Source organism: Prunus dulcis, chromosome 6 (genome assembly GCF_902201215.1).
Source record: "Prunus dulcis chromosome 6, ALMONDv2, whole genome shotgun sequence".
NCBI classification, from domain to species: domain Eukaryota; kingdom Viridiplantae; phylum Streptophyta; class Magnoliopsida; order Rosales; family Rosaceae; genus Prunus; species Prunus dulcis.
The window spans coordinates 2199006-2214794 of NC_047655.1; the positions used below are offsets into that span (position 1 = coordinate 2199006).

The 15789-nt window shown below is 35.5% G+C and overlaps 3 protein-coding genes across 3 annotated transcripts; all 3 read left to right on the plus strand.

The window, feature by feature from the left end:
- The first annotated feature begins 2471 nt into the window (after window positions 1–2471).
- Window positions 2472–2949, plus strand: LOC117629541 (heavy metal-associated isoprenylated plant protein 47-like). The gene is made up of 2 exons (XM_034362054.1): window positions 2472–2556; window positions 2663–2949. Exons 1-2 carry the CDS (start codon window positions 2472–2474, stop codon window positions 2947–2949), a joined length of 372 nt encoding a protein of 123 aa, XP_034217945.1.
- A 2218-nt stretch (window positions 2950–5167) lies between these two features.
- On the plus strand, window positions 5168–5744 carry LOC117633089 (heavy metal-associated isoprenylated plant protein 47-like). Its single transcript, XM_034366772.1, has 3 exons — window positions 5168–5250; window positions 5328–5406; window positions 5485–5744. Exons 1-3 carry the CDS (start codon window positions 5245–5247, stop codon window positions 5742–5744), a joined length of 345 nt encoding a protein of 114 aa, XP_034222663.1. The 5' UTR covers window positions 5168–5244.
- An 8205-nt stretch (window positions 5745–13949) lies between these two features.
- Window positions 13950–14577, plus strand: LOC117629542 (disease resistance protein Pik-1-like). Its single transcript, XM_034362055.1, has 3 exons — window positions 13950–13955; window positions 14108–14186; window positions 14313–14577. The coding sequence occupies exons 1-3, from the start codon at window positions 13950–13952 to the stop codon at window positions 14573–14575; spliced, it is 348 nt and encodes a 115-aa protein (XP_034217946.1). The 3' UTR covers window positions 14576–14577.
- The last annotated feature ends 1212 nt before the right edge of the window (window positions 14578–15789 follow it).

Below are 15789 nucleotides of genomic sequence, written 5' to 3' on the forward strand. Positions count from 1 at the left end.
TAGCACTTAAATTTCCAAAGAGAGTACAGCACTAATACATGTGTGTGTGTGTGTGAAATTGAAAATATTAAATATAAGTACTTCTTCATTCCTCTCATAGATGTGCAAACAACCTATATGAACAAATTAGGCAAATCTTATTGTTAGAACTTAGAAACCAGGAGAGATAACTAAGCGAAGTAAAATAAATCAACCTAATCCATAGCTGCATTCAATAACATGATTAAGAGTTTCTAAACTAACAGAACAACATCCTACAAAATACATTTGTTTTCGATTACGCAGAATACGAGAATGGTACTAACCCCGTTAATCATTTGTATAAAATACAAGTAATATGTCAACGATAACAATAACATGAAAAATGAACACAAACTCAAAAGCGCGCATGTCATAGTCTACAGTCGTTAATTTTCGGGATTAAATTGTAAATTACTTGAAAGCTAGCCTCCCTCATCAGGGGGAATTGAGGAAAGAATCACAACCGTTGAATCCATTGATAAAACGTGGGACCCTGCCATGAACCACTCATCAAAGACTGCCAACTTGCCAAAGCTTTCATATAAGGCTTTGAGCCGAGCTGGGATGCAAAAATAACAGCAATAAAAATCAAACCGCTCATACATACTCATATTAATTTCAATTTGGAAATCTACGACTTCTAATTTTAATTCTAATTTGTTTTAGATCTTAAAAATAATTTAGAGTTCAATATTAAATAAGTTTTTAAATCTTAAAATTAGTATTTAAAAACTTATATTTTCAAAATAAATCTTAATTTTTTTTTAAATTTTTTTTTATAAATGGGATACCAAACGGCCCTTAAATAATTTCATTTAGGTTTATATGTATGGATAAAATGTGGATTAATTATAGGTGGCGTGCTACAGAGTGTCGGGCATGTGGATAACTTCTCAGAGGTCCAATGTTGGTCAAAATACATTGGATTCTTGAAATTCATCTGGTACTTGCTATATAATATATCTCTCTATAGTGTCCGATTCTGGGTATTAAGACTAATTAATCATTTGAGTACGTCAAAACCATCCAGCGTTAGTTGAAACAAAAAAAAAAATGATTGTTAAGTCCACCACTAGTAATTAGAACCTCCAATTAATATGAATTCCGCCCCATAAAAAGGAATAAATAAATAAAGTGACACGCAAGCAAAGTATTCTGGTTGTCTTAAGACTGAGAATGTACAATCTTTTATTTGCAAATAGCAAGCTTAGATAGAAACGGTTTTGAAGTGTTTTTTTATATTTAAACCCCATACTTTTCTTTGTTCATCCCAAGACTTAAATCATTAAGCTTTTAAGTTTTATTATTGCATAAAAAGACAAAAAAAAAAAAAGGTCATCCAACTTAATACTTAACCCTAGTATATCTATACACTCACCCACACACATTGCCACTCTTCATATTAAGTTATAGAAAAGCACAAACTTCTCTACACCATATTGCCAGACTGTTTTTCTCTTTCAATCCAAAAAACCTACGTACATTCTCGTCTTCTCTTCACAAACCCTAAATACGGTATGCAAATAGTGGCTTGTGGGTCGTCAATTGAGGTATATAATGTGAGATTATTTCTTGGATCGTCAATTAAGCTTTTAAGTTTTATTATTTTTTGTTATCAATACATCATTTCTCTATAATAAAAAACCTGAACAGCACATTGCATGTGATATCATTGACTAATAGTATATTGTTTGATTATAATATGTTTTAATAAAGACCAATATATATAAAGAATAGTTGACAACAATGTTTTTTTTTTATCTCTTTAAGTAATATAAGGTTGATGTGAACTTAGAGTGGTGATTAAGATAGTGGGGTGTGAAGCTGATAAATTTTTTTTTTTTTTTTCTCTTTCCTGTTGGGTGGCTATTTAAGGGTAGTTTGGGAAGATAGTAGGGTTTTATTAGAAATTGTTTAAATTTGAACTATAAGTTAGAATGAACTTAGAATATAAGATGAACAAAAAAAAAGTGCGGGGTTTAAATAGACAAACTCGTTTTGAAATACAACTGGCATGATTGATTCTGCAAAACCGCGACTTTTCAAACACATAAAAAACCTTGTATAAAATAGTCACCTACCTCTGTATAAGGACTCACAAGTCAACAGAAGCTAATTAATTATAATGTTCTAGCCTCTAGGACGTAGATTTTTTTTTTTTTTTTTTTTCTATATAAGATGCTATGCCAATAGCATAGTACACTAATTCACTCATAAAATCATAGAGTTTCCAATTTACCAAAACATTAGAGCTCTTCCATCTCACACATACGAGTCATCTTCAACATGAAGGTAACCATTTTATTTTAATTTGTTCTTAAACACATATGTATATGTACTATTCCACATTTTTTGTAAGTTTCGTGTTTTTTTTTTAATGCAAGTGAAAAGAACAAATTAATTAGTGTTTCCTAAAAGAGCTAAGAAACTATGTGTTTTTTGTTTCTACAATGCAGCAGAAGATATTGGTGAAGGTGTCAATGCACTGTGACAAATGCAGAACCAAGGCCTTGAAGATTGCAGCAGCTGCACACGGTATGCATCCATCGATATGAACAGATCAATCAAAATTTCTTTCAACTCTTTCATCACTAATTAGGTCAGTTGATTAGTATTAATGGAATGATTATATATAAAGCAGGTGTGAGCAAAGTGTCCATCGAAGGAGCAGACAAAGATCACATTGAGGTGATTGGGGATGGGGTTGATTCTGTTTGCTTGACCAGATTGTTAAGGAAGAAGCTTCGCTCCGCCACCATTGTCAAAGTTGAAGAAGTGAAGGAAGCTAAAGCTGATACGAAAGAGGAAAAGCCAACTCCACCAGTTCAATGCATATCATCAGCCAGCTATTGTGCTCCGCAGTGTCCTTCAATGTATTATGGAGTGGTTTGTGAATATCCAGAACCAAACAACTGCTCTATCATGTAATTGTCCTTGACATTTTAATTCAAATTTGAAGACCAGTCATGTAATTTTTTACTTGGCATTTTAATTTAAATTCGAAGATCATTATCAAAACCAAGACTAGCTAGATCACAAGTTCAGAAAACAAAGATATACAATATCGATCCATTTCTTTTTATTTTTTAGATTTTGTTCGTGCTTGCTTCTGCACGAATAATTTTTTATTAGGATTTAAAAAATAAACGGTCTAAATTACAAACTATAATGTTGAGTTCTCCATAAAAAGTGGACGGCATAAGAAAAAGTATGAGAAGTGACACCTTGACTACTTCGTGCCTGAGGCTAGCCAAGAATGAATCAATCATATGGGACAATGTGTGGAAAACAAAGATTGAGTGGGACGATATTTTGAGGGACATAATTGAGGTTGTTTGGCAGTCAAGAAAGAATCAATCAATGAACACTTACCATGATCATCATGCATTATTTTATATGCAAATATTTGAATATCACATCCGCATATGTAATATATGTTCCCCCACTGCAATTAAACAAAACATTTTACTCAAATTTATGATAGTGCCATATTATTAATTTATGTGAAAGCAAAGACAGCTAGGGTTTGTAATAATAAACTTGTAGTCATGCATATTAGGTATGCTTTTTTCATCCAAATAAAATTTAAAAAAGGGTTTTCACATTTGTGAAATCTACTTTTACGCCTTCTTTTTTATTACTAAAAGACCTTGACTTCACAAGATAGATTTTTACCAACTACATGAATCTTTAACCTTAAGGCAGTCAAATCAAAATGAGTTCTAAAGATAAGAAAGAAAGAAATGCATGTACTTTCTATAGTTTCACCAAAGTAGTCTAGATTATTTCTGCAGCGTATATATATATATCTAATTTCAAATTAAAGTAGAGAGCTTTTAAGCCTCCAACAATTATATACATATATGGGTATTTCCAATTCATGTTGGCAAAAATAGACTACTTATATATAATTTGATTTTAGTTAATTCGATATTAGATGAAACAATTTACATAAGGAGTTGACTACGTAATTAGCATGAAATTTTGTTTTTCTCGTAACATTGAATGGAAAAATATACTTGACTCCTTATGTGTAATGCGTCCTTTCTTCTAGCAAACAAATTATAGTTTAACACATCAACATGGTCTAGTTCAATGAAAAAGGATATTGATTTGCAGACTAGTGGTCTCATGTTTGATTTCCCTATTGCACATTGGTAGTGTGTATGAGAAACCTCCCTCTCTTTATAATTTAGATTATCACCTGTATTTAGACATTTATTTTTTGTTGTGATTTTAGTGAGTTACTCGGGTATATTAAATATTCAAATTCGTTACGTTGTATAGATTAAGAGGATTAGCTGGATAAGCGTGGTGGATAGTTTTGAGTGGCCGAACCGTGTGATGGTCAAAAGGTTTTGATCCTTGAAATTCATTTGCTACTTGCTGGCGATATTGACTCATTCTCTGGGTGGTGAGACTACTTAATCACTGGATAAGAATGCCATTATAAATAAATTAATTAAAAGTTGTCAAACCCACTAGTAATTAGGAACTGATAAATATCTCTTAATAATATATTAGTTCCGTATGAATACAAATGCCACAACAAGGGAAAATTAAAGGTATAGTGATACGTAATCAAAGTATTCTGGCTTGTGGTAAAACATTTATAATAATATATAGAGAAAAGTAAGTATTCTACGTTGACTTGTCACCCTCTTGCTCCGTTGATTCAGAGCTGTTGTGTTCTTATAAGGCGTGTTGGCAACGGTCACCTTGATCATGTTTACAAAGAAATGAATTTTGTAGTTGATTGTATGGCTAACTAGAGCATTAACTTGGATATGGGGGTCTGTTATTTGGATTAGGCTCCTATCGGGGTTAACTCTTTCTCGGTGGATGATTTCTTAAGGTGTTGTTAGGCTCGCTTGATCTATATTAGTTAGTTATTGTTTCTTTTTGGGGTTTTGTCCCCCTTATCTCATTAATAATAAAAAAAATATAAGTGAGAATGAGATGTATATTCTTTTATAAAATAAAAAATTAAAATAAAGAATACCATTGGTCCATTGGCATGACTAATTCTGCGAAACCGCGTGCTTGATCTGACTTTATAAAAAGAAAACAAAAATAATTATTGTTTCCATATGTATATGAACTTACAATAGTATAAGTACAGATCACAGCAAGAGTTCTACTTTCATAGATTCATAGAGTTTTCCATCCCAAAAATTCAAAGGTCTTCCATTTTGTTTTGGTCATACATATATACCCTCCAACATGAAGGTACATTTTATGCAAGTACGTTGCCTTCATTTTCTTTTTTCATGTATACATATATTTATGTATTTGTTGTTTTGCAGCAAAAGATATTAGTGAAGGTGCAAATGCACTGTGACAAATGCAGAACCAAGGCGTTGAAGATTGCAGCATCTGCATACGGTATATATATATCCATGATCCATCAAAATTTCTTTCAACTTTTCCAGATATATTAATTGGAGTTGATAACATAAGCAGGTGTGAGCAAAGTGTCGATAGAAGGAGCAAACAGGGATCATGTGGAGGTGATCGGAGACGGTGTGGACTCGGTTTGCGTGACGGAGTTGCTAAGGAAGAAGCTTGGCTTCGCGGCCATAGTTAAAGTTGAACAAGTGAAAGGAGATAAAAAAGAGGAAAAGCCAACTGCAAACTATGTACAGTATTGTGCTCCGCATCGTCCTCCAATGTACTGTGAAGTGGTTCGCGAATATCCAGAGCCAACTTGCTCTATCATGTAATTGTCCTAGAAAGTTTTATTTAATTTCACGATTATATCAATTTAATTTCAGTATTTTAATTCATGATTGAAAAGTTGACTATATATATGTACAAAATGGGCACATCCACCTCAGCTAGTTTGCCATTTCATATATATATGGTGTAAGATTCAATCGAACAAATTTGAATTTACATTTTTGCTGATGCTAAATGGAGCTGTTGCTTTCTGTAAGAAGTTCTGACCCACCCAACTTTATGAATAACCAAAGAGGGTATAATTTCGCTACAAGAACATATTTTTTTAGTGATGACACCAATTTCATTACCCGAACTTTTAATTTTGAGTATAAAGTTTTCACTTCAGGCTTAAATAAGCTATAATAAGTGACGCCATGGATTGCTACATATATTTCCTCATTTTCATATGCAAATATTTAATATCTATGTGACGTAGCCATCATATCTAACATATATATATATATATTTATATGTAAAAACTGCTAAAATATGAGAGAATATTATTTGTGGGAATTTTATGTGTATTCTTCTCTTTGTGTAAGGTCATATTTATAACACAAAAAAGCTTTGTAGGCCAAGGAAAGTAATAACAACTAATTTTATTCACGGTAGAAAATCAAAAATAAAAGAAAACCAATTACAATTAATATGGGAATCCTTAGTGTGCAAGGAAACTCATAAGTCACGTCAAGAAAGACTTTGACTTTGTTATGATATATATATATGTTATATATTATATTATTTGTATGTAGGAGATGTATATTTGGTGACAGCTAGTGCAGGTTGGAATAACAAACTTACAGTCATGGATATTAGGCTTTCTCATCCAAAATCTGCTTTTTACGAGTTGTTATAGATTACTAAAAGACTTTGACTTCGCTGTTCCAATGTAAATGATCTAAAAGATATAATCACCATGACGAGAATTATTAATTACTTTCATAAACATGTATGAACCACTTAAATAAGTGATTTTTTATCGTATATGTTTCAAACGATTTTCTAATTACGTACGTTGAAAAGTATTCTAGAGAAACCTATGGTGGAGAGGATTTTAGTTTTCAGTTTAGCTCAGAGGCAAGTTTGTTAGATACCTCGCTTTCAGATCGAATTTGTATATCTTAGAAAAACCTATGATCATATGGCAGGTAGTATATTGCAAATCAACCATCAATATGAGACAAAGGGGATTGGGTCATTATCAATGGAAATGTGGATTGTGACATTGTGGAGGTGGGTTGGTAGTCAAGAAAGAATCAATATCATTCTTCACTTCTCATCTTGCCTAATTATAATATACAAATATTAAATATCTCATGTGACATAGATTTTCTAAACAAATGTTTTCCCATGGGCTCTTCACTTTATCTATCTCTTCTGTTCTAACATAGGAATAAAAGATACAGAAGCTGAACCACCCTTTATTGATGACCAATTTATAACGTAAAAACAAAGTCTAAGGTTTACCTGTTTCATTGTTTATCAAAACTATATCAAATTTCATAACTACAAAAAAGAAAAACCGAACTTGAAAGGAACAAATTGTGAGTTAACCAAACTTACAGCCAAAAGGCATTATGCATGGATACTTTAGTTGCCATTGGATTGTTGGCACTGAGTAGAAAACACTGAACACTACAAGACCCCGTTTTGATGGTTAACAAGTCTCTATTGTCTGAAACTTGAAATTCAAAACTTACCACAAAAATGGCATCTTCCTTAGAACTGCGTCTTTGGACTCAAATCCAGTGTCAATAGACAAAATAAGACATATCTCTTTCCTCCTAGAGAGACAGTCCTACAATATATTTCACGCGATTTAGCAGTATACAAATCACAGAACCTAGGCAATAGTTTACACCCTGGTTGAGTAGGTAACAGATCATCAGGCAGGCGCAGAGGTTGAATAGGTATGAGTGATGTAAAGTCATTTGACATGAGATAGGCGGGCAAAGATGTAGGCTGTGTAACACCCCGACTCCAAATTTAATCCCTTATTTAAATTATTTAAGTGAAATTACAAATTTGCCCTTGGAGTAGGGGTCTTTTGGTTATTTTCTTACCCGAAAAGAGTTTGGGACAGTGACTGGTATATTTGGGTAGGTCGTACTGAGATGAGTCTGTTGACACGTGATGAGCTCGAATCGGAGCTGTAACTAGAGAGATATGGTCAAAAGAAACTTAGTGGCACAATCGTAATTATTTCAAAATGGGATTTTTATAAAAACAGAAATCTCTCTCTCTCTCTCTCGCTCTCTCTCTCTCTCTCTCTGTGTGCGTGCATAAACAGCCCCATGTTACTGTTCACCGCGGTGGTTTTTGGGCCACCACCGTCGCATCCGGCCACCGCTTGGGGTGACACCGGTCCCAAAAGAACCGGGCCACCTCCCTCTTCCCATCCTAACCAATCTCAGCCGCTAGAACCACCTGTGATCGTCAAAAAATGCAAAAATCAGACCGGTTTTAACCCAAAATTCACGGAGCTCGTTCGAACACCTCCGGCCACCATTTTCGTCGATTTAGGTATGCTTTCTCATCCTTTTAATGCGTTCTAGCTGATGGTTGGGTAGGATTGAATTAATTTTTAGGGTTGATGGGTCGATTTTCAAATTGAAAATCTGTCAATTTTTGGATCGCTATTCCGGTCACTTCCGGCCAGGTTGGTCTAAGAACAAAAGAGGCTTCAAATATGGTGTTATACCTAGGATAGGAGTTTGAAGCTATGATTTTGAGATTTTCTAGCGATGCGTAATCGCTTTGGGCACCAACGTGCGGTGGTGCGTGGGCACTTTAGAAAAAGGGCACTATGTCCCGATGTAATCTCTTAGTTTTCACGAGTGCGTAGATGTGCTTGGATTTCAATTTTGATACCGTTTGAGTCTCGAACGGATATCGCCTATTGCGCGTTATCTTGGTTCGATAGGTTGAGACCGTTGGATGGTCTCGAATTTAATATATGTTAATCTAGGTGTTTCTAGGATCGTGTAGGAACTCACGGAACGTGAATTGGAGCCCCGAATGTTCCGATTATTAATTTAAAGTTTATGTTTATAATAACTGTCAAATCGTGCAATCGTGAGCGATCCGACCGTCCGATCTGGACTAAACCTGTGGGACAAATGTCCTATACTTTGTATAACTGATAGGAACTTGCGGATCGGAATTTGGAGGCTGTGGGCCCTGTGGGCCCGTTTGACCAAGCGTGGGTAGTTTGACCCTTGGTTGACCTTGAGTCTTCCGAGGTAGTTTTACCTTCCTAGCAGGATTATAACGACCCGAATGACAGGTCTTGAGCGTTGTTGAGCCATGTTGACTAGAGATCTTTAGAGTGTTTATTATTATCGTAGGAAACTCTTGGACTTTATTTTTAAAATAATTAGCATGACTTTGTGATAGAATTTTATACATATGAATTAAATGGTTTATTGAAATCCATTTTTATAATTAATAGATGATTTAGCATTTTTTGGTAAAGTATTGGTGATGGGTGGGGTACTTGGGATGTTGTTGAGGTTCATACAATATTAGAGTTTAACTTATATCTTTGAATATAGGTATAAATGTATGAAAAGAGTTTAGAATGTCAATTTGAAGTGCTATACACACTACCCTAGGTACCTCCCCTCGTAGGTTATCCGGCGTGCGGACAGACCCCATACATGGCATTGGTTGTACCGGCGTATGGGGAGATATTGTAACAGTATGTTGAGGTTGCACGTGGTGTAGGTTATCCTACGTGTTGACAGACCCCATATGTGGCGTTGGTTGTACCGGCGTATGGGGAGATATTATGATATGATGTTTGATGTTTCGCGTGGCGTAGGATTTTCCGGCGTTGAGACAAACCCCATACGTGGCGTTGGTGGTACCGGCGTATGAGGAGATTCTGTGATAGTATGTAGAGGTCGTACGTGGCGTAAGTTATCTGGCGTGTTGACAGACCCCATACGTAGTGTTGGTTGTACCGGCGTATGGGGAGATATTGTAATAGTATGTTGAGGTCGCACGTGGCGTAGGTTATCCGGCGTGTTGACAGACCCCATACGTAGCGTTAGTTGTACCGGTGTATGGGGAGATATTGTGATAATATGGTGAGGTCGCACGTGACGTAGGTTATGCGGCGTGTTGACAAACCCCATACGTGGCGTTGATTGTACCGGCGTATGGGGAGTTTATGTGAATAACAGATAGATGAATAAAGGTATTGTATGTGCTTGGAATCGGTTTTAGGGGAAGAACTACGTGTGGCTTGATCCCTCAGTAAGGGTATGTAGGCAGCCTAAGGTTATTAGGTGCAGCCACAGACTAAATGTTAGTCATGTTGTTTTATGGAGATTTCGAACCTTGTTGTTGGTCCTGAAATTTAGGTGAAAATAAGATGATGTCTTGTTAGGAGGTTTAAATTTTGTATGTTTAATATTTGGGAAATTCGGAGCAGGTCCTGTCAGGCTGCCAATCATAATGACGATGAGGCTCAGGCTGAGGAGGATAATCATCCACATCATAAGAGTAGACACATTCGTACTCGTCGCAGCAACAGTAGTGGTCGTCTTCGAATTCAACAACCTCATTACACAAACACATGAAAATCAGCCAATTCCCGTCACTCATTTTCACGGCTAAACTTTTTTCATCAAATTCGTATGGCAATGCAATGCAGTTGGTAAAAGAATGCTCTTTCCATGTTTGGCTGGTGTCAGCCATATCATAGTGGAAGATATACTAGACAAACATGACACAAAGATATTAGTGCCTGTTGAAGAAAAAATGTGATCCTCCCAACACAATTTCACCACCACTAATTAAATAATAGGGTTTTATTATTTTAGGCTCAACCCATTCGAGACGCAATTTTCTTAATTACAATCTCTTACTTCAAGGGAACACTATTTGATTCCATCATAAAGAAACAGAACGTATGTGTTTGATTTTGCAACTGCTCCCAAGTCCAACCTCAAGATGCTTACGTATCCCTTGCAGGAATCAAGCCACTCGTAGTTCAAAGATTTGCAATGAGTAAATGACTCATTGCAAAATGGGGAAATTGAATGAATTTGATTGAGGAATGTTTGAGCGAATTTAGCTGAATAAACTAGGGATTCGATTTTGATGTGTGTTTGGGGTGAATTTGGTTAAGAATAAACCAGGGATTATGATCGGATTTTAGATTTGGGCGGTTGCATCTAGATTGAGTCTCTAGATTGCCTACGTACCCTTTTGAAGGGATCAAACCAACGTAGCTCGGAATTGATTTGCGCGGAGATAGAAATTTGATTTGGGAGAATTTGGTTGATGTAATCAATGATTCAAATTTGGTTGCGGTTCCGTCTATTGAGATGTTAGACTGCCTACGTACCCTTAGTGGGATCAAACCGACGTAGTTCTAAATTTAGAAATGAATGGGTAAGTGTGGCCCATTAGTTTAGAATTTATGTCTTTGAGACAATTTGGAGATTTTAAGATTTTCACAGGTAAAGGACCCATGAGAAAAATTGAAAATTAATGGGTAAGTGTGACCCACTAATTGAGAATTTGTATTTGAGAGATTTGGATCTAATCTCATTGAAATTTGCATGGGTAGATGACCCATGAGGAAGATTGGATGGTTTTGTACCATTTTTCTTATTGTCAATATCCAAGAAAAATAGTGAGCAATTTTGATGAACCCACTAATTTTCTACAATTGACACTTGCATTTGGGAAAGTGTTTGGGCGAATTTGGTTAGGATAAACCAGGGATTCAAATTGGATTGCGGTTGCATCTATTGGGATGGTATACTGCCTACGTACCCTTGATGGGATCAAACCGGTGTAGTTCCAAATTTGGAAATGAATGGGTAAGTATGGCCCACTAGTTATGAGACAATTTGGAGATTTTAAAATTTTCACAGGTAAATGACCCATGAGAAAATTTGAAAATTAATGGGTAAGTGTGGCCCACTAATTGAGAATTTGTATTTGAGAGATTTGGATCTAATCTCATTGAAATTTGCATGGGCTGATGACCCATGAGAAAGATTGGATGGTTTTGTACCATTTTTCTTATTGTCAATGTCAAGAAAAATAATGAGCAATTTTAATGAACCCACTAATTTTCTACAATTGACAATTGAATTTGGGAAAGTGTTTGGGCGAATTTGGTTAGGATAAACCAGGGATTCAAATTGGGTTGTGGTTGCATCTATTGGGATGGTACTACGTACCCTTGATGGGATCAAACCGGCGTAGTTCCAAAATTTGGAAATTAATGGGTAAGTGCGGCCCAATAATTGAAAATTTGTGTCTTTGGGACAATTTGGAGATTTCATAGGTAGATGACCTATGGGAAAAATTGGAAATTAATGGGTAAGTGTAGCCCACTAATTAAGAATTTGTGTTTGAGATATTTGAATTTAATCTCATTGGAATTTTCATGAGTAGATGACTCATGAGAAAAATTGGAAATTAATGGGTGAGTGTGGCCCATTAATTGAGAATTTCTATTTAAGAGATTTGAATTTAATCTCAATGAAATTTGTATGGGTAGATGACTCATGGGAAAAATTGGATGGTTTTGTATCATATTTCTTTTTGTCAATGTCCAAGAAAAATAATGAGAAATTTTGATGAACCCACTAATTCTCTACAATTAACATTTGCGTTTGGACCCAAATATGACTACGATGATTTTTTTATTTTATTTATAGAATTAATCCATTAATCATATGATAGGAAATTTAGGTCTCTGTAAATTTAATGGTTAATTATTTGAATTACCCATTAATTACTATGGACTTTTGAAAATCAATGGACAATTATTTTTGACAGTCCATTATTTTATTTTGGGGCTGCGATATTTTTACTGCCCATTTTGTGGATATGAAGAAGAGAGAAAAGAAGAAAAGAAGAGAGAGAGTTGAAATAAATCCAAAACACAAAGAAAGTGGCGTCAGCCACCTTTTTTTTTTTTACTCTTCTTCCCTTTGTTTTCTTTTCAGTGGAAGCCTTCTCCCTTTTCTTTTGTTACTGCCATACATAACACCAAGCCAATTCCTCTCGTCTTTTTTTGGCTTTGGCTTCTTTTTTTTTCTTTTGCTTTTGGTTTGCTTGGCAACCAAAAGTTGCCAACAGGAACGTGGCTATCCTTTTTTTTTCTTTTTCTTTTAAAGACCTCCATCCCTCCTTCTTCCTTCCTTGGTTTTGATTGTTCGCAAACAATCCCCAGATGAAGGATTCAAAGGATAGGCTGGACAAACGTGGCCTCCCTTTTCAAGCTTTGTTCCTCTTTTTTTTCTTTTTTCTTTTTCTTTTTTTTTTTTGTGCACACAGCTGATTTTTATTTGCTGTGAGATTAAATCCCTCCATGATTTTGTTTGTGGGTTTTGTACTCAAATTGGATTTGTGCTCTTGAGAACTCACTGAATGAGAGTTTTATGCCCAAAAATGAATATACCATTCAGGATATTTGATTGAGGGTTACACACCATGATGGATTTTGTATCCAAAATTATTCGGCTGCCTCCCCTTTTTTTCTTTTCTCTCCTCCTTTTATAGAGTCCTTGTGAGAGAGTTTTGAGATGGCAGAATCCCCATTCAAATTGGACTCCTCCCCCCATTATCTGATTATCCTCTTCCTTTATTTATCCCTTCTTTTTTTCTAGGGATAAGAACAGGGACAATCTGATATGCACGTTGTTTCCCATTTGTTTTGAAAGCAAGTGTCATGTGGTTGTGGGAATCACCCACCCAACGTTGAGGGGCTTATCTAAACCCACCATTTTTTTAAAATATTTTTTTTTGGTTCAACAGTGCCTATAACAACACAATTGGTGGCGCGGCCAAGGTAGCGTCTGTCTCTGTGAGTTTAGTTTTTTCCCTGAGTTTCTATTAGCTTTTCAGGATGGTATCCTTTCGTATGCCTCTTCTGTTTTCAATGAAAGCTTCTTTGTCCAAAAAAAAAAAAAAAAGGTAGCGTCTGTACAAAAAGGACTTAAAATTAAGAAGTCTACAAAACCGTGCAGGTGCATGTAGACTTAAAATTAAAAGTCAACAGGAGCTAATAATATTGTCCGACGAAGCTGGCTCGTATAAAATAAGCACATAATATATGCCTTGACACAGCATAGTGATCGATAGTTCTACTTTCATAGATTTATTCACTCATAGATTTCATAGAGTTTTCCATCCCAAAAAGCTTAAAAGCTTCATTTCATACCCTTCTCTCCAACATGAAGGTAAGCCTCTAAAACTTTATGCGTCCACTTCATACTTAAATTCTCTGGATTTTATTGTACATAGTCACATACTTTCCTTTTTTATGCAAGTGAAATTGAATATATAAGATGATCATTGCTCGCACATACTTTTTACAAATTTTTATGTGCAGCAAAAGATAGCAGTGAGTGTGCCAATGCACTGTGACAAATGCCGAACCAAGGCCTTGAAGATTGCTGCAGCTGCACACGGTAGGCATCGATCAATCAATACATACAGATCAATTTATCAAAAAAAAGAAAGAAAAGAAATTCAAGTTTCATCACCAATAATTAGGTCAGTTAATAAGTATTAATTGATGATTACATATAAAGCAGGTGTGAGCAAAGTGTCGATCGAAGCAGACAAAGGTCATATGGAGGTGATTGGAGATGGGGTTGACTCTGTTTGCTTGACCAGTTTGTTAAGGAAGAAGCTTGGCTTCGCCACCATTGTCAAAGTTGAAGAAGTGAAAGGAGCTAAAGATGATAAGAAAGAGGAAAAGGCAACGCCTCCCCCAGGCTGTGTTCAATATTGTCCTCCAATGTACTATGAACTGGTTGATGAATATCCAGAACCAGTCCAATGCTCTATTATGTAAACCTTTTTCACAGCAATTACTCTATTTAGCTTGAAGATTGATATATCGATATCTTAGATCGATCACAACCAAACTAGGGTTTATAATTTTGATTTCTTTTTCTTGTTTAAGATTTTGTTTGTGCCTTGTGCCTGTATTTTGGTTTTGGTTTTGGTTTTTCATTAGTTATGAATTTAGATTAATTAATAGTAATTCTTAGACCAGTTATAATGATTACACTAAGATGCACAATTCCTAAATGGACAGGCCTCGAATCTGTACTAGCATGTATGGTCAATCAAAATTTAATGCTTGCTTGTATCTCTTTCATCTAGCGCAAAATGTTTTTTTGGTAACCAACTTAGTGAGGAACTCTCAAAGATTCAAAAAGCAAATTTGAGGTTACATTTTTGTTTCTGACGTGCTATACATGGAACGTGTTGTTTTCCATAGATCCCAACTTGAACGAAAGAGGCTTGTAATTTAGCTTTAGGGTTTTTAGGGTTTACTTTTGGTGATATATTCATATTATCCAAAGTTGTAATATTGACCAGGAAATTTCCACTTGGACTTATGAGTAACGCAAGGGGTTTTAGCAAAGAATTTCCACATATGATAATGATAGCAGCATTTGAGAAAAACCTATGACTTGCCAGAATTTCGCCTTTGCGTTAGCTTTGGGATGAAATGTTTCATTGCTACATGATGTCTTGTCGCAACATATAACTCTTACAGAATCTTTGAAATTTCCCTGCAATTTGCGTTACATCATTCTCCCTATGCGTACTGTGAAGGGAAACTATCTTCAACGAAAAGTCGATCAATTAATCTACACCATATACGTGGTCGAATTGTCGACAAGTTTACTAATATTCAGATACAATAAAAACAATAATGCCAAGACCGGGCCACTGATAGGCCTTCCACGTGTGAAGTCTAGGACATATATTGTGTTTTGTTGCAAAAGACTTGTCGTTTGATTGCTTCCACATGCACACTTCTGTCCAGATTATTCCAAGTCCTCAACCCATTGTCCAAGTCCACTCAGGCTTTAGTTAGCGGAGTCTATGCATTTTCTCTTGAGTTTGGTTTTCAAAGAAGAAATATGAGTGGTAGGTCTTGTTATTGGAAATAAACTTTGCTAGCAAAGAATAATAGAACTAATACTAGACCACATGAGCCTGTCTCAGAGGGATTGCGAAATTAAGGAGTAGCTGTGATTATGCATTTTCTTG